This window comes from Camarhynchus parvulus, chromosome 1 (genome assembly GCF_901933205.1).
Source record: "Camarhynchus parvulus chromosome 1, STF_HiC, whole genome shotgun sequence".
NCBI lineage: Eukaryota > Metazoa > Chordata > Aves > Passeriformes > Thraupidae > Camarhynchus > Camarhynchus parvulus.
In genome coordinates, this window is record NC_044571.1 from 114,707,229 (window position 1) to 114,728,951 (window position 21,723).

General features: G+C 49.7%; 1 protein-coding gene and 1 long non-coding RNA gene across 2 annotated transcripts; one reads left to right on the forward strand and one right to left on the reverse strand.

Annotated features, from left to right (window-relative positions):
- Positions 1-2,364: 2,364 nt before the first annotated feature.
- Positions 2,365-3,169, forward strand: LOC115903397 (claudin-8-like). Its single transcript, XM_030947860.1, has one exon. The coding sequence runs from the start codon at positions 2,534-2,536 to the stop codon at positions 3,167-3,169; it is 636 nt and encodes a 211-aa protein (XP_030803720.1). The 5' UTR covers positions 2,365-2,533.
- An 11,340-nt stretch (positions 3,170-14,509) lies between these two features.
- Positions 14,510-21,124, reverse strand: LOC115907703. Its single transcript, XR_004061064.1, has 4 exons — positions 20,542-21,124; positions 20,327-20,447; positions 18,709-18,783; positions 14,510-14,572 (listed from the first exon to the last, which is right to left on the reverse strand). It is a non-coding gene; the product is annotated as an uncharacterized LOC115907703 (long non-coding RNA).
- Positions 21,125-21,723: the final 599 nt, after the last annotated feature.

Genomic DNA, 21,723 nt, shown 5'->3' on the forward strand with positions numbered 1-21,723 from the left:
TGGAGAGTTTATCCAGCAGGGGAAGGTAAGCTGAAATACATGGAAAAATATCCCTTATTTCAGAGAATAAACACAGCTCTCTATGTACATCCTAATTATCCTCCTTTCAGGGAAAATTAGTATTTCCTTTGTAGGTCAAATTCATCCACATTTTTAAAATTTTTTAGAGGCAGCAAACTCGTGGCTCACAGCCTTTCTCTGCCAGTATTGCACACACTGGATGCTTGCCACTGAACTCTTGTGGTATGTACATATATTTTTAAATTATTATTTATATGTTTTAAAAATATATATGTATATTTAATATATATGTTTTTATACAGGGATCTTTTGTACAATCAGCCCAAGATTTTTGCTGAGTCCCACTCACACACACCAGCACATAAGGAACATAAACAACCACAATATTTGCCCACAGTTCCCATTAAAACAGGCTAAATTACATTGTTCCCATTACATTGTTCCCTCCTTCCCCTCAGCTGCTCACAGCAGTGTCCCCTGGGTGTCCCCTGGGTGTCCCCTGGGTGTCCCCCCTCCTGCTGCTGGCTCTCACCCACCAAAGGCTCCAATCCCGGCTCCACAGGAGCCCCACGCAGCCACGGGGCACTCCCTGGGTGTACTGCTGCGCTTTAATCCCATTTTTCTGAGCAGCTCTCCTCCTCTCTGCAGCCATGGCCCGGTGATGTTGTGCATTGCTGCCCCTCCCAGAGCATCCCAGGAGAATCATTTCCAGCAGCCCAGCCGGATCAGGCAGCCAGGAGAGTGGATGCAGGGCACGAGGCATGGTCTGTGCTCCAGCTGTGCTCGCCCTCAGGGGCTGCCTGCCTGCCTGCCTGCCTGCCTGGAAACCTTGCACAAAGGCTTCTCCTGGTTGTGCAGGCATCTCAAGCTGTAATTAAATTAATGCCATCACAGGCAAGGGCTGGTGTTTCCACACCAGCAAAAAAAACAAACAACAGAATATTTCCTTCTTCCACAGCACTCCTAGGGCTTTGCTGGGCCAAATTATAAGTTTATTTTTTAACTTGTATTTTTTTCAGCTGGTTCAAAGAGCTGGAGGAAGCAGCAGCACATCAGCTGCTCCACCAGCTGTGAGCTGTGACTGTCCAGCCTTGTCTCAGTACTGCTAAATTGATACTTGGTGTAAGTTTTCTAAAATCTGTGATAAGTGTACACACTCAGCTCTGTGAAATTCAGAGGTCGGACAATTCTAAGTGCCAACAGCTTACATTAAACCATTAGGGCCACTAAGAGTGTCACCTGTAGTTTTGTACAGGATTAATGTAGGGAATACAAAATGGCACTTAGCATCTAAAAATTATAAAAGCCACATAAAAAAATATATATGCAAAAGCGTACTTCAAACATACTTCTACTGAGAAAAAAAGGGCCTTGCTCCATGTCCTCTGTGTGCCTCACACACCTGTAAACAACAGCAGACCACACCAGGTGGACAGCCCAGGGTTTCGGCAGAGGAAAGCAGCCCTGGTGGGTGCAGCAGCATTGCCTGGGCTGCCTGAGGCAGAGCAGCCTCTGCCAGGGCTGTTTGCCCGGGCTTGCAGGGATCTGGGAGGGACTCTGGGGCCGTGCCTGCACATCCGCTGCTCACAGAGCATCCCCGCGGCACTGAGACCACTGGGGCGGCACACAAGGACAGCACTTCCCTTCTGGCTCTCGGGGGGATTGTCATCCCCCAGCTGTGCCTCTGCTCCTGGGCCCAAGGCAGCAGCTCTGAAGCCCAGCCGCCTCTTTGCTTTGTTGCCCCGGTGAATTTTGGAGCTGGGAGAGCGAGGCTTTGATGTTGGCTGGGATACTTGACTTTCCTGTACCTGTCTAAGATCATGATTAGGCTTTTGTGCTTGATCAAAATGAGAAATCTCCATTAAAGGGCTGCACCAAGTACCTGCTGCCTTGGTGAGAAGGCAAATAACCAGCAGCTGTTTTCCCAGCACCTAGGAAATGAGCCCCACTCAAGCCTCAAGTTGAGCTTTTGTTGTAAGAACAACCGTAATGACCCATTTGAAACAATATTCCAGCAGGAGGAAGTTCAGGCCTCCTGTACTGGATTTCAACAGAGCTGCAATCTTGCAGTTAAGAAATTGTCAGCCCTGCGATGAGGCACCTTTAATTGAATCCCTGCCACTTGCTTAATTACAGCAGCTCTTCGGGCACCCTGCGAGCAGCAGCGAAATCAGCCCTGCCCCACCTCTCCCAGGCTGCCATTGGCTGCAAACCTGCCCGGCTTGATGGGCTGCGCTCACAGGGGATTTAAAGCCAACAAACAGCAGGGCTTGGAGCGCCCAGGAATGGATTTCCCCCTCTTGGAGCTCCGGGCTGGATGGAACCTCTGCCCAGGAACCCGACCTGCTGCGCGAGGAAACGCTGGAGAAGACATTGCCTGTCCTGCAGAGTGCACTGGAGCTTTCCAGAGCCCAGGGCTCGTGTGAGTGGGTGACTTTGGCAGCTGGAGGAGCAGCTCTGGGGCAGCAGGAGGAGCATCTTTGGGGCCGCAGGAGCAGCATCTCTGGGCAGCATGTCCTGCTGCGTGCTGCAGATCACCGGGCTGATTTTTGGCGGCGTGGGCATGCTGGGCACGCTGGCGGCCACGGCCATGCCCCAGTGGAGGGTGTCTGCCCACGTGGAGGCCAACCTGGTGGTGTTTGAGAGCGTCTGGGAGGGGCTGTGGATGGACTGCATCAGCCAGCTGGGCCGCAGGCTGCAGTGCAAGCTCTACGACTCGGTGCTGGCGCTGCCGCCGCCGCTCGAGGCCCTGCGCGCCCTGATGTGCCTGGCCGTGCTGCTGGCCATCGCGGCCTTCCTCATGGCCATCGTGGGGGTCAAGTACAGCCAGCCCGGCAAGGAGGGGCCCCGGGCCGTCAGCACCTTCATCCTGGCGGCGGGGGTGGCCTTCCTGCTGACGGGCAGCCTGGTGCTGGTGCCCGTGTCCTGGACCGGGGGCGGCATCGTGCGTGATTTCTACGACCCCGCGGTGCCCGTGCCCCTCAAGCGGGAGCTGGGCGCTGCCCTCTACGTGGGCTGGGCCAGCGGCGCCCTGCTGCTGGCTGCAGGGGCCATGTACTGCCACGTCTGGGGCCGGGCTGGCAGCCACAGCCACCCCTGGCTGGCGGCTCTGGCAGCGCCGGCCCCGGGCGTCCATGCCTACGTGTAGCTGCTGCCCACGGGGAGCCTGGGCTCCACAGGACCCTGAGGATCATCCAGTCCTGCCCCGGCCATGGCAGGGACGCCTTCCACATCCCAGGCTGCTCCTAGCCCCGTCCAGCCTGGCTTTGGGCACTGCCAGGCATCCAGGGGCATCCTGTGATCTTCCTGCTTGGCATGTGCTGGTTGACTTCTCAATTTGCCTCCAGGAGGGGTGATGTTGTTGCTCTGCTGCTTGCTGCTGACTTGGAGCTCTGCTCTGTGATGCCTGGCAGGAGCTGTTCTCACACAGGTGTGCGGTCAGAGCACAGCCTCCATCTCTTTGGGAATGAGGAATGGCAGCAGCACTCGGCAGGCTCTCAGGGAAGGTCAGCAGCCTGTGCTGGGCTGCAGGCAAGGAGCTGCTGGGCAGTACCCAGACCCCTGAGGGGCAAAGGGAGCAGGGCATGGGAGTCCCTGAGGAGTGCTCTGGGACGAGCCTGGAGCTGGCAGCACGGCTCAGTGAACAGAGGAGCCTCCAGCTCCCAGTCCTGGCACAGAGCCGTTTGTGCTGCCCCAGCAGAGCCCTCTGGGACTGTCCATGGGTCTCTCTGACGCTCGTGGAGCTGGTGTATCCTCCTCATCTCCTCTGCAGGGCACAGAACGTGGCTCATGGAACAGATTTTTAACCATTTCCCCCCAGTACTGGCTTCCCTGCTGCTTGCCACCCCTCCTGCTCTGTAGGCAGCAGCTTCTCTGTAAAACTCAGCACAGAGCCTGCTCAGGGAGCCCTGTGCTCGTGCAAAGGGCAATTCCTGCTGCTCAGGGAGCCCTGTGCTCGTGCAAAGGGCAATCCCCAGCCAGGGAATGCACAGGCAGTCCCCACCTGCCCCTCGGAGCACAGAGCTGCTGCCCACAGCTCCCAGCACGCCCAAAAAGCCAAGCCCTGACGTTGCTGCAGCTGCTCTGGGCTTGCCAGGCTGCCTTGGGAATGCAGCCTGGTCCTGTCTGTCTGTCTGTCTGTCTGTCCTGCAGGAGCCAGCAGCATTTGCATGGTTTGGAATTGCAGTATGCCCAGCTGAAAGCCTTGGAGCCTGCATTTGGTAAGTGCCCAGGGCAGGCCCAGCTCAGCAGGGATTTTCTGGTTCCTCACCCAGCAGTGATGGATTTGAGCATTTAAGGGACAATTTCATGGCACGGGGCTCAGGCTGACCCACAGCTGTGCCCGTGGCTGCTGAGAAAATCTCTAATGGCTGTTTGGGTGAGGAGAGCAATGTCTCTGTGCATTCATCTGGCTGCTCCATTTGAAAGGGAACATGGAAAGCTGCATTTAATTAAAGGAGCCTTTTATTAACTTGCCTTCAGATGGACTGAGGTGAGGCAGCGCCGTGCTCCGCAGAAATTCATGACATGGATTAACTCAGGAGCATTTGCATTGAAGGCAACCAGCTCAGATCCTGCCCGGGGAATTTTCCAGGCCCCACAAAACTGGTTTAATGTCTCCAGCTCATCACTCGAGCAGTCAAATCAGCACTTACTAATCCTAGATGGGAATTGAAGAAAACACTTGTAAACAGGTTTTTCTAGCACTGAACCATATTTTGTTTTCCTATTGTCTTATGAAGTCTGTCAGGGCCGCTGTCACTGACAGCTGATTTCAGTGGAGTCATCCTGGTGACTTTGGTAATAATTTCCGCCACCCTGAGGAACTCCACCTCCTATTTTATTGTGATTTTTTCCTTATTGTGATTTTCATTTTGTTTAATATGGAACTATTTGGTGGGTAAGCCAGAAGTGCACATTTTGGAGGAATTTAGGTATGACATTTGTGATTAACAAAGCAGGGGATGAAGACATTTGCAATGCAAATCTGATACATATTTATGTGTAGGTAATGGATTTAAATGATGATGTATTCCGTGTAATGCAACTTTATGCAGATGTAAGTGCTTAAGAAGTAATTAAGTACAGTTTTCTGTAACATTAATTAGAGGATCCCGAATGCTTCCACTACCAGTGGGCTCATCTAGGAACCAAACTGGAACTGGGTGTGCCATTTGCACAGAGCAGAAAGAGCAGAAAGGTAAAACTGTTTTATTTGAGTGTTGAACATCCATTTCAAAGCAAACCTGAGCTTTTCATGTCTGGCATTAGCACCTGATGACTGCATATTCCCCATTTCTGTCTTTTTCCAGCTGATCAAAAGAGGAGCTCAGGCAGCCCCGTGCTCCTGTGTGGCCTTGGAGCCCAGCCCCGAGTCCAGGGCAGAGCCAGGCTGGGCTGCTGCTGGCACGTCTGGGGTTGAGGGGCACAAATGGCAATTTCTGGGATGTGTGGGGCATCTCAGGCTCACAGGGACACGTTTCAGAGCGTGTGGCACTAACATTTCAGAGCTTGCTGCAGGAACAGCTGCCTCAGGTGGAGCTGATCTGCAGGACAGGGAACTGGGGTTTGCCTCCTCCTGCTGAGCAGAGCTGGAATTCCCACAGTGTGGATGCTGCTGGGGAAAATCCCTCTTAGAGGATCAGCAGGTGTTTTATGTCTATGCAAGGAAGGCATTTGGCACTGAAGGGGTGCCTGCTAAGGGACACGGAGATTTTTCCTCCTCCTTTGCCCTGGTCAGGTGCTCTGAGCTGACTCTGGGAGCAGGAAAAGGAAGCTTTAAGACTTTAGCAAGAAAAACCCTGGAGTTTGCAACTGACCTGCTGCTGTGGATGAGTTTTCTGAGGGGAGCAGGAAAAGTCTGGCTGGTGGAGGAGCTGGGACACATCCCCATGCCCAGGGCTGCTCCTGCTGGGTTCTATCCAGCCAGAGCCCACATCCAGTGACCCTGAGCATCCAGGGGGATTCCTGGAGCTTCTCTGGTGGCTGGAGTGTCCCTTCCATGGGACAGGTGAGGCGAGGATGCTCAGGAACAAGAGCAAAGGCTTTTTGGGAAGGAGCCCCCTCAGTGCTCCAGGGCTGGGAACGATCCCTGCTGACTGCACTTTTCTGTGGCAGGGAAAGGGCTGGCCTGGGGCTGTCGCTTGTAAAACCTCGGTCCGGTTCCTGTGGGCTGCAGCTCTGCTCTCCTGCAGGGGGAAGCTGCCCTGGGGCTCTGTGCCCACAGCCCAGGCACAGCTGGCAGAGCCCTCAGCCTCCCTGCACTGCTGGGAAAGAGCTGGGTAAATATTGTCTTATTAATATTGTTATATATGAATAAATTTACTCATATTGTTAAATATGAATAAATCTGTGCTGTAATATCCTGGTGGTTTGATTTGCTTTGATGTTTGGTGATTGCAGGACAAAGGGACTTTGGGAACAAATGTGTTGAGCTGAGCTCTTGCTGTGTATTTGAAATAAACGCATGGACTTGTTAAGAAAACCCACAAGTGCCTGAGATTTTTTTTTTAATTCTTTATTTTAACGGGAGACAGAGGAGTCCTGCAGCTTTGTTTGGATAAGGGCGGAGTGCACCGGGGCACGGCCCGCGGGGTTTTCCCTCTCGGTTTGGGAGGGCACCGCCTCCTTTCATCCCAAACTCCGGCTGCATTCCTCCCTTCCCCTTGGCCGCGGTACCGGGAAGGGGCAGCCTGTCCCACATCCCCCTGAACCATCCCAGCCTGCCCCAATCCCCTAACCATCACCCCACCTCTTCCCTCCCGCCCTTCCCCCAACCCCCACTACTGCTGCCCCACTCCCCTGAAATCCCCGGCCCCACATCCCCTGAACCATCCCCGCCCACAGCTCGAAGTGCAGAGCCCCTTGTCCCTCTGGGAGCCGGGCTGGCACCAAACCTGCTGCCCACAGCCAGCAGGGACACCAAGAACACCCCAAGGACATTGACACCCGGCCCTTCACCCCCCAAACTGTTTGTAGAGACTGATTATAGCACCCATCTTTCCTCTCAGTCCCTCCTCATCTCGCTTTGCCTTCACAAACTCGGGTTATCACCGCCTTCACCCTTTCTAACAACATTTGCACCAGCCCCTCCTGCATTTTCTCTGTCTGCTCCCTGCAAGTAAATCCCGAGGGTAAAGCAGACCCTGCAGCCCCTGAATCCCTGAGATCCCTGCCCACTGAGAGCCCAGCTCTCCCATCTCCATCATCTTCCAGCTGAGAAATCCAAATCTGCAGGGCTTTGGAGACCCTGACCCGAGTGTGGGATGGCCACTCATGTCCTGCTGTCCTGGCTGCTGTCCTGCTGTCCTGGCTGCATGTTAAGGACTCCAGAGGCCACAGACAGAGTCTCTGCAGACTGAGCTTCCTGTTCAAGTCATCCCAAACTAACTCAAGTGAAGGTTTAAAGGAAAATAAACTAAATTATAAAATAAATATAAAAATAGTCAAATGACCTCCAATGACCCCTATGACCTGGAGTAGCCCCGATTGTGACCTCAAACGACCCCTACGACCTGGAGTAACCCCGATTGTGACCTCAAATGACCCCAAGGAGGGTCCAAAATGACCTAAAGTAACCCCTGGAGAAACCAAAAAATTCTCAAATGACCTAGAGTAACCTTTGTGTCCTCAAATGACCCCTATGACCTGGAGTAACCCCAATTTGACCTCTCATGACCCCTATGACCTAGAGTAACCCCAATTGTGACCTCAAATGATCTCTTGTGACCCCTGTGACCTAAAGTGACCCTGAGTAGGGACTTAAATAACTTTTAGTAACCTGTACTGGTTTGAAAATAATCCCAAATGTCCACTGGACTCAGGCACTGGCCTTATAGGGCTGACCAGGCCTTGCTGACCCCCCCTTGGCTCCCCAGTTCCCAAATCATCTCCTGGGAATGGGAATCACAGACACAAGTTGAGGCAAGTCTTATTCAGGGTTTTGTTTTGGTTTAATTAAGGGGGGGGAAAGGAAAAATAGCACTTTACCTTTGTTGAGCTGTTCTACAGCCAGTTTAAGTTATGATGAAGAACTGCTGCTGGTGCACTCTTGCTGGGGTGATTGGTGCCTGCTGTTCTTCAGCTCTCAGCAGTCCCACAGCAGGGGGCTCATCTGAGAGACCAGGCCAGGTATTCAGTGTTCTGTCTCTGCAGCAGCAATCCCGAGAGCCCAACTGCCCTTGGGGTCTTTGAAACGCTCCCTGCTGAGCTGGTCCGTGTTGAGGATGCAGAGCCCCTGGGCCAGCCACCACGGGCTCTTCGTGCCACTCCTTCCCAGATAACTCACTTCAGCTGCTGGGGTCCTCCTGTGAGCCCAGAAACGGCAATGGGATCCACTCCCACACACCTTGGTGGCATCGGGGTACACTGAGTGCCAGTGTGCACCACAGCTGTCCCTCTGTGGGTCAGATGTGCCAGGCCATGGACCCACACAGTCCAGGAGATCCAATTCTCCTTCTCCTCCACCTGGCTGGCAGCAGGGCCCCTCTAATCCTGGTCAAGGTACAGCTGGTCTCCTCCTGTAAATGTGTTCCTGAGAACAAGAACTGGCTCTTCATGAGAACCAGTCATGTTATCATTCCTATTCCAGCAGCAGTTCTGTCCACGAGAGGCTGGAGCAGCACTGATGGCGGGTGCTCCACTTCTCAGTTCAGCTACCCAGGCTGCTGAGGAGGAGGGGGTTCTCCATCCCATGCTGCTGAAAGAGAAAACAGAAATTACCTCGTGGGATGGGGCTCCGGGTGTCAGGACCTCGTGCACGGCGAGCTCAGGTACGAGTGTGGAGGCTCACAGCACATCCTGAGGGACCCTTCTGCGTGTGGGGCTAACGAGCACCAAGGGTTAAACACACAGAGTTTAAAAGGAGGAAAAGGGGCCTTTCTTCACTCCACCTTGGCCTCCAGCCTCCTGTCCTGAGCCCAGCCCCTCCCGGCAGCCTCAGACCCGGCGCCGCGGCCGGCCCAGCGAGGCTCCCATCAATTATATTAATTGCCGGAGCGCCGGGGAGCAGCGGAGCCACACGCGCGGGGAGGGACCCGAGAGACGCGAGGAGGGAGGATGCTGCAGGAGGAGAAGCGTGGGAGAACAGAGGTTTTCAGAGAAGAGTTTTAAGGGACGGAGGAAAAAATGTTTGTTGGCTTTCCAGCCGGGAAGAGCAGCACTTCCCGAGGGCGGTGCTGTGGGCAGGCGGGACCAAGCTGAGGGCCAGGGAATTCCCGTTGTTCCTTACTGGCGCTTCCAATAAATCGCCCCTATGGGGTCTGATCACAGCTCAGGGTTTCTTTACCTTTTTGGGGTGTTCAGGGTCATTGTCCCAGCCCTACTTGTGACACCAGTCAGGCTGACATTCTCTATCCTTGCCGGTGCGCTGAACAACTTCCCATTGCTCTCTAATTATTCGGGTCATTGTCACAATCACGAACAGCAGCTCCGCCTTCTGCCCTGCCGAGGCAGCAGATCCGTGACCCACGGCAATCTCTCTAAAGCCTCAAATGGTCCCTTTTTAGGACAGTGAAGATGTACATCCTAAGCAGGAGAGGACGCAGAATTCCCTTTCCCTGTTTTCCAAGTATAAGAAGGCCGGGAATTGCTTTCTTCCCACGGTAACTGGCAGGAACAAGGTTCCCTCTGCTATCACTCCATCTTTAGCACCCTCATTTGTCACAGATACTCAGTTCTATTTCAGGGACTCCCGTCAGACAACTGATGACTGTTACCAGAAGCAAATTCCCAAAGCGTTTTTTTCTCCCTGGGAGCAGCAGGAATGACCAAGGGCAGCTGCTGTCCCGGGAGAAGGTGGCAGGGCTGCGGTTCCGCCCTGCCCAGCCCCGAGTCCGCCCTGCAGAACGCGGGGGTCGCTCCCTCGGCCGCCCTGTCCCTGTGCCAGGAACGGGGACAGTGCCCCGGCTCGGGCAGCGGCGCCGGGAGAACGGGGACAGTGCCCTGGCTCGGGCAGGCGCCGGAAACGGGGAAGTGCCTCGGCACCGCGGGCGGGGACAGTGCCCTGGCTCGGGCAGCGGCGCCGGGAGAACGGGGACAGTGCCCTCGGCTCGGGCAGCGGCGCCGGGAGAACGGGGACAGTGCCCCGGCTGGGGCAGCAGCGCCGGGAGAACGGGGACAGTGCCCCGGCTCGGGCAGCAGCGCCGGGAGAACGGGGACAGTGCCCCGGCTGGGGCAGCAGCGCCGGGAGAACGGGGACAGTGCCCTGGCTGGGGCAGCAGCGCCGGGAGAACGGGGACCATCCCCTGCTCGGGCAGCAGCGCCGGGAGAACGGGGACAGTGCCCCGGCTGGGGCAGCAGCGCCGGGAGAACGGGGACCATCCCCTGGCTGGGGCAGCAGCGCCGGGAGAACGGGGACAGTGCCCCTGGCTGGGGCAGCAGCGCCGGCAGCGAGCGGGCGGTGCCCTGGGGGGCGCGGCCGGAGCGGACAGAGGCGCGCAGGGGCCGCCCGGGCGCGGCGGCACCCACAGGGGCCGTGAGCGCTTTCGGCACCGCTGCGTGCGACCCCGCTGCTGTGCGGGACGAGTCTGCGGCTCTCTGGGATCGCGTTTCACGGAGTAACAGCCGTGCCGCGCTCCCAGCCGCGGTTTTATGGGATGGGCTCCGTTTTCGGGAGGCAGCGGGATGGGTGTCCCCGTGCCCACCCCACGGGTCCCAGAGAGAAGCTGCTCCTGTGGCCGAGGAACAGTGGGAAAAACTGAACAGTCCTGGCGGAAACCGATGGAAAAACAAGTTTGGTTTGGTTTTGGACTTGACATTTTCCCCCTGGCCCCCACCTGAGCCGGGTGTTTTGCCTTAGGGAACGGGAGACAGAAGGGGGAATGGGGAAAAAGATAATTCGTTACCCCAAAAGGGACGAGCTTATTTCTGTTTATTTCCTGAAACACCTGGAATGATTTGGGTCTCCAAAGCACCTGGGAGCCTCCCTGTGAATCCTGGGTGGAGCCGTGGTTATAAAAGGAGGAAAGGATGGAGGGAAAGGGGGGTTTCGGGGGGGAGAGGAGCAGCGGTGCCTTGGGGATTTGCATCTGGAAGCGGCCGCCAGTTTCCTGATGGGAGTTCTGGAAACAGAACTCGGTGAGAAATGTGAATGCTGCAGCTGGAGTGCTGAGAGGGGAGAGTCTGCAGGGAATGTCGTCTGGTGAGTCTCCTCATGCCCCATACCTGATGCTGTGCTGGCACCGAGCCACCTCATTCCCACTTAAACTCTCTTGAAATGCACTTAGATTACAAACTGGGCTACAGAATGCACGTGGGAAGCTCTGTGTCCCTAAGGGAATGCTCTAGGGATGTGCAGCCTCTGAACTGCACAAATAACTCCTGCTCCCACAGAAACCTGGTGGTTCTAGGGCAAGAGTGCCAGAAAAGTGGCAGCTTCAGTGCCACCCCAATAAGTGATTGTCCTTGGGGCTCTCGGGGTCGGGAGGAAATGGTGTTCCTGCCCCTCTGGGAAAGCAGGAGCAGGATCAGTTCTGCAGCTGTGTCTTTTTCCTGCTCTCTGTCTCAAGGATGCCCTGGAGTGCTCTGGCTCAGGATAATCTGTGTGTGAGAGCTTCCCGTGCCTGTGTCAAACCCCTCTGGGGACAGAATGCGTCCAAAAAGCTTCATTAACCCTTTCTCTTCTGCTGCTAGGGCAGCGTGTGGCCCCAGGTCATCCTCCCTGGAGCAGGGACACTGTGAGGATGAGCCACAGGGATTCAGCCATCAGACCAGGTGAGGATCTCTCTCTGCTGGGTAACTGCTTTTGCTGGCTTTAATGTCACAGCTGCAGTGCTCCTTCAGACCCTGTGCCCTGCAGCAGCACTCAGAGCCCCTGTGCTGGGCAGGAACAGCTCTGGTGAGGGAAATGGATGTGTAGGAAACTTTCAGAGTTTGACAGAAGGCTCACATAGTGTGTGTCTGTATGGAAATTTGAGATAAGAAATGCTGACTTAGAAATGCCACGGAATAGGACAGACATTGCTGAGAGAGAACTGAAGCTAGAAGTTTTAAAGGATGACTTTGTAAATAAGACTAGATACCTTAGAGAAACAGAACTATGAAAGATGCGTTGTAGTAAGATTCACGAGGGGTAGTTTTAGATGATTGGCCTTAAGGCATTTACAGCATGGTGTGGCAAAAGCTGCTAGGCCAAGAAACACTTAGAGTGCATTGGAATTAGGCAATAGCTGGCTTCTGATTGTGATGGCGTGGATTATAACGTCTGTATTGTCTCACCGTTGTCATGAGACTGAACATGGAATCATAGTTTTTAAAATGCCCCTCAGTTGCCCCATCTCTGGGTCAGAAAAGAGCATAATCTGATAAATTGGTGCTTTGTGCGAGGAAGATTTATCGGATTCCTTCCAATCTTCTCTGGGGTTTTTGTGCCAAAGGGGATCTGACCCCAGAGCCACACAGGGTGTCTGCTGTCTGCATAAATGTCAGCGAAATTTGCCAAGTCTGACAGGAAAGCAAAACCATCTGGGGTTTGTTTGGCCAAAGAGGGAACGTGAAGATGTCCGTGCTAGCAGTGGGTGTGAGTGCTGCCAGGCTGGGGCTGGGTGGTGCCTCTGGTCCCTCACAGGTCAGGGCAGGGAGGGAAGCTGCAGGTGAGGGCAATTTTGGCTGTTTCAAGCTGCTTGGTCCAGAACTGGCAGTACTGGAAGAACAGCTTTCCTCCTTCTTTCTGTCCATCACTGAGCAGAACATTAAGTTGATGCTGCACGAAGCCCTCTCTTTTGTGGATTGTTGTTTGGTAGGTTTGTTTGGTTTTTTCCTGTTTTTAATGTATTTCTAAGTGGTGCAGTGAGGAGCAAGTTGCTGGGTTACATGGCTCTGACTGACATATCACACAAGTGGGCACGTGTGTGTGCACGTGCTTCCTGGCACATCCAGGTGTGCAATCCTGAGTGAGGATTTCCAGCCTCAGCTCCCCGTGACACAGGCTTCTAACAGCTCAGTTACTCCAGACAGCTCCCCTCCTTTCCTGGACACATCCCTGCAGTGGGACCAGACTCGCCCTTGCCCTGCAGGAATTCCCTGCTCCTCTGGAGAGGGGGTGAAGCCAAAGCTTAGGAGCAAAGGACAACGACCAAACCAGGACCATTGTGTCCTTGATGCATCCAGGACAACGCGTTTTCCTTGTTCCCAGCACTGGCGAATCCAAACAAGTTTTATTTTTGACAAGATTGCCTGTTCCTTCACTTCTCCAGCTCTCCCCCCACACCCGGCTCTGCAGCTGTAGCTCACCTTGTCCTGGCTGTGGCTGATAAAATTTTATTTTTTTAGCAGCAATCCATTCTTTTAAAGAGCACAAAGAGTGTACAAGGCAGAAGAGATTTTGGGAAATGTATCCAAATAAGGGACTCTGCCTTCCTGCTTTTCCTGTAGTTCTCCCTCCTGTTTTCACCTGGCTGGAAGGATGGGCATGGCCCATATTTATCATATGAAAGTGGTGTTACTAAATTTGTCCAGAAGTTCTGATTACAGTCACTCATTTTCTGACAGTAAACATTTTCGTTTTGCCTTTCCCCTGTTGTTTCCAGGTGCTGCCCAGGATGTCTCTGTGTGGTCCCTGCACAGCTCAGCTGCATGTGACAGGACTGTGTGGCCTGACAAGGCAGGAACAGCTGGCTGTGCTCTGGAGTGCCTTGGACCTTCCCCTGGCAGGTTTGGAGGGGTTTCTCTTTGGGATTTCTTGTGATACACCACCCCTTTGTACAAAGTCCAGTGGTAAAGGACTGACAAGTGGGATCTGGGATGAAAATGGTTCTATTAAAATCAGGCAAAGAATGCAATAAGAAAAAGATGAGCTTCCTTTTAATGTCTGAAATAGTTAGGAATGAAAATGCTGGCAAAGGGCACTTTTGTGTTTGAATTGGTGTCACCTCTCATGGATAAAACCCCATAGTGAGCCATCAGAGCAGAAGTGTGAAAACTGGATCCTTTGACTTCCACAGTGGACTTAATTTTCTCTTCCTCCTCTCTTTCAGGACAGGAAAAATCATCAAACTCCTCCCATGTTTGCCAAAAGCTTCGGTGTTCAAGCAGCCAAAGCCAAGAGGCCTCAGCACCAGGGCTCTGCGCTGGAGGGCTCTGGTGCTGCCCACGCTGTGGGGTAAGTCAGAGGGACACAGGGCTCCTCTTTTCCTCTCTGCTGGCATGAACTGCCTGGGGAATGCCATTCCTGACAGCCCAGCCCTGGGACAGGGTGCACAGGGCTCCCAGGAGAGGGAAGAGATGAGGACCTGACTCCATGTTTCAGAAGGCTTGATTTATTATTTTATTATATATTGTATTAAAACTACACTAAAAGAATAGAAGAAAGGATTTCATCAGAAGGCCAGCTAAGAATAGAAAAAGAAGGAATGACAGCAAAGGCTTGTGGCTCAGACAGAGAGTCCAAGCCAGCTGACTGTGATTGGCCATTAATTAGAAACAACTATTGGCCATTAATTAGCAACAGCCCCATGAGACCAATCACAGATGCACCTGTTGCATTCCACAGCAGCAGATAATCAATGGTTATGTTTTGTTCCTGGGGCCTCTCAGCTTCTCAGGAGGAAAACTCCTAAGGAAAGGATTTTCCATACACGATGTGTGTGACACAGCCCCATCCCTGCCTGCTGGAAGGGACACAGAGACAGCCCTGCCCGGAGCCATCCTTGTCAGCAATGCAGGGATGGCACTGCCTCTGGGTGAGAAGGGTTTATTGCTCAGACAGGCATCAGCCTCAGAGGCCAGCAGACTTTACAGAGTAAGTAGCTGGCTGCAGCTCAAGAGCAGTCACAGTTCTCTGCTAGAAGGCAATGTGTAACTTCCTAACCCAACAGACAGCTGCCACAGGGCTTATTTTGCTTTTCTGGCCTATCACCTTCACTTAACTCTGCTGCACTGTGGACACTTTTGTCCAATGGCTTCTCACTTGCACACAGATGCTTTTGTTATAATTCTCAACTCTTACTTTACTCTAGACAACCCCACCCTCACATTATAAACCCTTCACCACCTCACCTCTACAGTTCCTCACTGACTTAAGGCATGCTCTTACTTACACCCCTAGAAACACAATTATTTTATGTATTCTTTTTCTGTTAATGCCTGTGTATTGTATTTTGACATCAATCCAAGCTTCTTCCCAGACTGCAGATCAAATCTTTTGGTGTCTCTGGAAGTTTCTGGTTTTCCAATCCCCACGTCTCCCCTCTCTGTGTTAAGGAATTTTTATTAATAGATTTGTTACGTATTGGTTGTATATATTAATGTAAATAAGGTGTTATTAGTAGTAGTATTATAACAAATAAAATGTATTTAAAATATAAAATTGTTATATTTGTTAATTATGGTGTTAAATTTAATTTAGTAAATTGTTTAGTTAGGTTTTATTACTCATTCTTATTTTTGATATTTTTCAAAGTTGTATATTTTTATAAATAGATTTTGAGTTATTAGATACATTTATAGAAAATATTTCATTAATTTTTTTATATTTGTGCTTATGTGTTAATACAAGAAAATTTATTGTTTATTGTTGTTTTGTTTTGTAAAACTGCGTGTTTAATACTTTTGATATCTGTTAAAAAGTTATTTCATGTAAAGGATGTAGTGTTAGATTGCTTATTTAGATAATATTTTAATTTATTTAATCGTTTTAGTGTTGTTAAGTAATAGGTGGCATAAAAAGTGATGTGTTGTTTCAAGTTTCAAGGTTTAAAATTATTTTTATATTTTGATTAGCATTGATGGATAAATTATTTTTAAAGGTTTATATTGGTAATTATTTTTATATTAAGCGTTAATAATGTACTTTTTTCATTATATGGATTATTTGTAATTGGTATATTGATTAGGTAAGTAAAGAATGAATTTTTTTGAGTAGTGATAGATAAATACAAAGTATTTAAACTTGAAACTTTAGTTGAAGTTGTTTAAATGTTTGGTTTAGGTTGGTCAATTGGTAAAGTTGTACAATTAAAAGTAAATAAACTAAATAGAGGCATAATATTTGATTGAATTTTATATTTTTAAGTTATTATTTAATAAGAATTTTACACTATTGATTTTTATATTTATACAGAAACTTAAAGTTTATAGTTTTTGGTGGGTGTAATACAAGATGTTAGGTGTAAGTTGGAATTCTGGTGTAATTTCCATTTCTATTGCCATTGTGTCATTTACATTGGTATTTTAGTGGTGGAGTGCTCAGTGTGGTTTTTCGTGTGATGTGGTTTTATGTTTTTTATTGAAATTTACCTGGGTTTTTGTACTTGCTGAGATGTAAGTAAACTTCATGTTTTCATATGAGAAATAAACTACTGATACATTTTGGTTTATAAAATTGCATAGAGATTTGTGAGATACCTATTTAAGATGTTATTATAATTTTTTTGTTATAAGTATGAAGAAATATTAGAATAAAATAATGCATGCAGTAAAGAAAAAAATTAAATTAATTAGGAATTATTTAGTTTATATATATAATTAGTGACATGTGAAATGATATATTTATTAAGTATTAAAATATTGTTTATTAAGTTTTAAAATATTATTTTCAAGTTTGTAACAGTTGATGAATTTTAAATTAGTGGAAGGTTACCTAATTGTTAAAAATAGGTTCAGCTGTTATGTTAATAAAGTTAAATTGTTAAGTTAAAATTATTTGAATTTTATTTTTGATGTAGCAAATATTTGGGATTGTTGTTAATTATTTTATTTAGGTAGAGTTAGGGTTTGGTTATAGTTTAAATTGTAATTGGTGGATGTTACTTAATACATTTTTATATAAGGTTTTTAAAAATAGTAGTTATAAGTAAAAATTTTAGGATTAAAGATTAATTAAATTATTTAATAATTGGGGTTTTTAAAGTTTTTTTAGAATAGAGATGTTTTGAATATAGTAAACTTATTTTTTAAAGATTTGAAAGTGATTATAGACAGGATTGTCGGTTTGGATTTAAACATTGAAAGTGTGAGGGTGGAGGAAATGTAGTTGTAGGAGAGACTGAAAGTATGAAACTTAGAAAAATAAACTAATGTTGTAGTTGGATTTTTTATTGAAGTGTTTTTGTAATAATAACTGAGGAAAGTTATAAGATTAATAGTTTGGAGGAGGTTTTTAATAAAGTTTAATTGTTTTTAACTTTGAAAAATATTTAAAATTCTGAGATAATATTAGGGTAAATTATAGTGTTAGTGTAGAGATGAGTTAGGGAGTTAACTTGGTTTGAGAGATGTATAAGTAGTTAGAGAATAAAAAAGTGGGATTTTGAAATTTTGTGGTTTTGGTAATTATATAGAGAGATGGTAAAGTATGTGAAAGTCAGTTGTAAATATTATAATAATATTTTATAAATAATGTTTATTATAAAATTAATAATTTTCTATAATTAGTCTATTAGTAGTAAGTGTTTGGAGAAGTTAGGATAACTTTTAAAAAATATTTAAATATTAGGGAAATAAAGTAAAAATTTTCAAATAGTATGATATTAATAGTAATTGCTATTTTTTGGTGTTATTTATAAAAGATAAAAACTAGAGATTGTAATGAAGAATAGAATTTTTTATGAAATGGATGATGTAATAAACTATTTTTTTTACTTACGAGTAGGTGTTTGTTAGTGTTTTATTTTAGTTGTTTTAATTTGAGTTGTTTTAATTTTTTAAGAAAATTAACTATATACTTTATAGTTTAGATAAATGATTTTTAATAAAATTTAGGATAAGTTTCATTAAATAAGATTTAGAATTAATTAATTCTGATAGTAAGGAATAATAAACCTAAGTTTAATAGAACATTACAGTGATAAAATGAAATGTAAGAATATTTAGACTTTAATGTAGTGAAATTTAATTTGGTTTGATTTTATTAATACTTGAGTTATTGAAGGTTGTTATTTATAAATATTGAAGTTTTTAAAGTGTTTTGGAGAAACTTTAGATTGTTGAGTTACTATTATTACCTCTATCTTTACATTGTAGTTTTATTTATTGGGAGCTATGTTTCTTGGTAAAAGATTTTTATTTATGTTATATTTAGAACGGTACTAATTTGTATAATGGGGTTTTTTTTTTATTTAGGATATTGATTAGATTGTTCTATATTTTTTGTGGGCTTTGAGTAATGTTTACTTATATGTTTAGGTTTTTATATTTGAAGTATTTTTAATGGGTTTTGTTACTTTTTAAAGAGTTTTGGATTTAGAATTTGAGTATTTGGTGTTTGGAGGAAATAACTTTGGAGTTATTTTTGGATATGGTTGAGTTGTATTTTTAATGTTAATAAGGTCTACCTTTGGGACATTAGTTTGATTTTTTGGTTTGGTTATGGGGAGGGTCTCTTGTGTAAGCCTGAGACTGGTATTAGGACTTTTTGTCTAATGTTTTATGAGTCTGTTAAGGAGGAAGTGTTATTTTAAGTTTTATAAAATATACTGAGAATCAGTTAAAATCATGGAAGAAACATTATGGTAATTGAAGGGTGTTGTGTTTAAAGAGTTCTAAATCTTTTTTAATAACTTGAAACAAGGAGAGCTCAATCTACTTTTTCTGCCCCCACGAATGGCATGACCTGTGCCCACTGCTCACATTCACCCAACCAAAATCAAGAGCCAATGTTGGCTGGGCTTTAAGAACTTGAAATAACTTAGAAGCAAAATAAATCACATTTTTCTCCTGTGTTTTCTTTTGTCTTTCTGGTGCTGGACTTACCCCTGTGGATGTGCGCTGAGCTCTCACTGCAGGAACCTGTCAGGCCTCGGTGGCTGTGAGTTCATGTTCTTCTCACTGGGGAATTGGAAATAATTAATTAGTTGCAGAGTTAATTAATTAATTAATTGCAGAATTGATTACATTAATGAACCCTTTCCCCTTTGTGCCCCGCTGTGTGGGACAAGGGCAGAGAGAGCGAGCAGAGGAGCGGCCTGGGGCTGCAGAGGGGCAGGAGAAAGGCAGAGGGACCTCCCTGGTGTCACCAGGGCACCTGTGGGGAACAGAAGGGACACCGTGAGGGCATGGGCAGGTGAGGAGGGGACAGTTTGGGGCAAAACCCGAGTTCACCTGCAGGGAAATGAGTAAGGGATATTTTGGAGGGAAAAGCTGAGGGGATGAGTTCGCCCAGCTCGGCCCAAGTGGGACCAGAGGTGAAGGCCAATCCAAAGCCACCCCTTCACAACCTCTGAGTCCCAGGATAAATCCTACAAGTTGCCTGTTGAGGAACTAAAACCACATAAAAGCAGAACCAGGAGCAAACCAGAAGGTTCCTGGGAATCCCATTACAGTGTTGCCATAGCCTTTTTAACAGGTTTTTTATTACCCCACTGGATTTCTTTGTTGGGATCGTTCACTCTGTGGGCTGTGGGGTTTTTTGGGTCTGAACTCCCTCACGGTGGCCCTGACACTGCCCAGGAGCTGGGAGGGAAAGCAGAGTCAGGGCTCCTGGCAGGGACAGGGTGTTTTCCCCAGAGCAGATCCAGTGGCTGCCCACCAGCCTGGCCAGGAGGGATCTGCTCTGGCTCCTGCAGGGAAGGAATGTTTTCAGCCGATTCAGCTGACGTTCCAGCGGCCTCATCTCCCCGGCACTTCCCCACGCCCTCTTCCGCCCCTCCTGCTCCCAGCTCCCGCCCATTCTGAGGAGAATTTGTCCCACCAGCAGCAGGGGAAGGACACCAGGTGTCACCCTGGGACTTGGACTGTCCCTCTGGGGAATGCTGGCTGCTGGCATTTAGATTATTCCGTGCATTTGACTGCTGAAATTTCCCAGCCCGGGGGTTTTAGCTGACAGGGCAGCACAAAGATTGTTCCCTGTGTGGTGCCTGGATCTGGGGTTTGGTATCAGCTTTGCTAGTTCAGATGAGTTATACCCACAGCCCCAGATTCCCTGATGAATTCCTGCTGGAATAACCTGACAGCACCTCATGGAGAGTGGAAATTCCCATGCAGAGGTACCACTTTTATACCAGCTGTGTCAGGAGCCAGCAGAGATTTCAGGGAAGCTGAGTGGGATTGGGACAAGGACAGGTCTATATTCCATAGAACTTGCTATTTAAAACCCTCATCCCCCAGCTCCACTGATGTCCCTGGGGTCACTTGACAGAGTTCCCTGGAGCCCAGCTGATTTCACCCCCCTCACCAGAGCTCAGGCTCCAGTTGATATTTTAAAGCAGCACAAGGCAGTGGCTGGATGCACTCCCAGCCTGTGCTGAGGCAGCACACCTCTCCCTGAAGAAGCCCAGCTCCTTTCAGAGCCTCAGCAGCAGCCTCTGCACATTTTTCCCCTCAGGAAAGGGATGCACATCCCTGCCTTCAGCACACCTCCAGTGGGACCCACCTGCAAAAGTTTTCCTTCACTTCTGCACTTCCAGCTGGCTCCCTGGAAAGTTCCAAACTTCATCCCACTCGAACCTCTGATTTTACGGCACCTCCAAGGTATATTGCTTGGGATTCAATATCTGTGAGGGAAGATGGCCTTGGTTTTAATGCTGCTGAGGGACGATAGCCTCAGGCTGGAAAGGAGAGAGGAGATTTGGGGTAGCTGAGACATACCTGGTGCTGTGTGGGAGCTCTGGGAGGTCAGAAACGGGACCTGCTGTCTGAGGCCCTCTGCAAACGGCCCGTGCCTCCATTCCAGGTAACGCTAGCTGCTCCTTGGGGTCCTTCTGTGCTGTCGGTGGCGTCTGTCCGGGCTGAAGGGACATAGGCAGCCCTTTAGCCGTGTCTATGCCAGCACTGTCCCGGTACCCCGGTGCCCGTGCCAGGACGTGTGTTTGGCACTCAGCTGCCTGCACAGCTCCTCCCTGCAGATGCCAAGGACGTGAGGGCTGCCAGCCCTTGTGGGGGCTTCTGGCCTCGTCCAGGCCCACACCGGGCACTGCCGGAGCGGGAGCAGCGGCCCCAGCGCTACAGCCCCGGTCGTTTGGCGGGGATCCCCCGGGGATGCGGACGCTGTGGCTCTCACAAGGGAGTGCGGTGTCCCGGTACAGAGGAGCGCGGTGCCCGCGGTGCTGCCGGGCCGTGAGGGGAGCTCGGTGTTCCCGCAGGGCTGAGGGGCGGCGCCGTGTCCGCCAGGGGGCGCCCCGCGGGGCGGGCGGCGGCGCTGAGGGAGCGGCGGGGCCCGTGGGGTCCCGGGGCTGCCACAGGCGGTCTCCGTGTCCTACGCGTTTCCAGCCGCGATCCAGGGGCTACTCCAGGGAAGCGCCGTCTTCCTGGCGGCCCGGCACCATCATAGCCCAGGCTCCCCGCTGCCCAGAGCCCCGGCGGGACCCCAGCCCCGCGCCGGCCGGAGCAGGAGCGGCAGCACTGGGCGCTGGTCCTGGAGCGGGTCTTCCTACCTGCAGCGATGCTGATCCCAGCCCCAATCCCGCGCCTCGATCATCCAGCCCCGGCGGGACCCCAGCCCCGCACCGGCCGAAGTAGGGAGTGGTAGCGCCGGGCTCGGTCCCAGCACCCGTCCCGGAGTGGCTCTTCCCACCTGCAACGATACCGGTCCGATCCCAGCCCCAGTCCCGCCTCGACCATCCAGCCCTAGTACCCACACCCTGCCCGCCTCCCACAGCAGACACCGGCAGGACCAGAACCCGAATCTCCGGGCCTAGATCCCAATCCCGGTCTTACCTGAGCGCCTTGGGCTCCACGCAGCACCAGCAGCGGTTCCCGATCCGGATCTCCTCGCAGCGCTCCGACCGACGCTCCCGCAGCATCCCGAGACAAGCATCCCCCGAAGAAAGC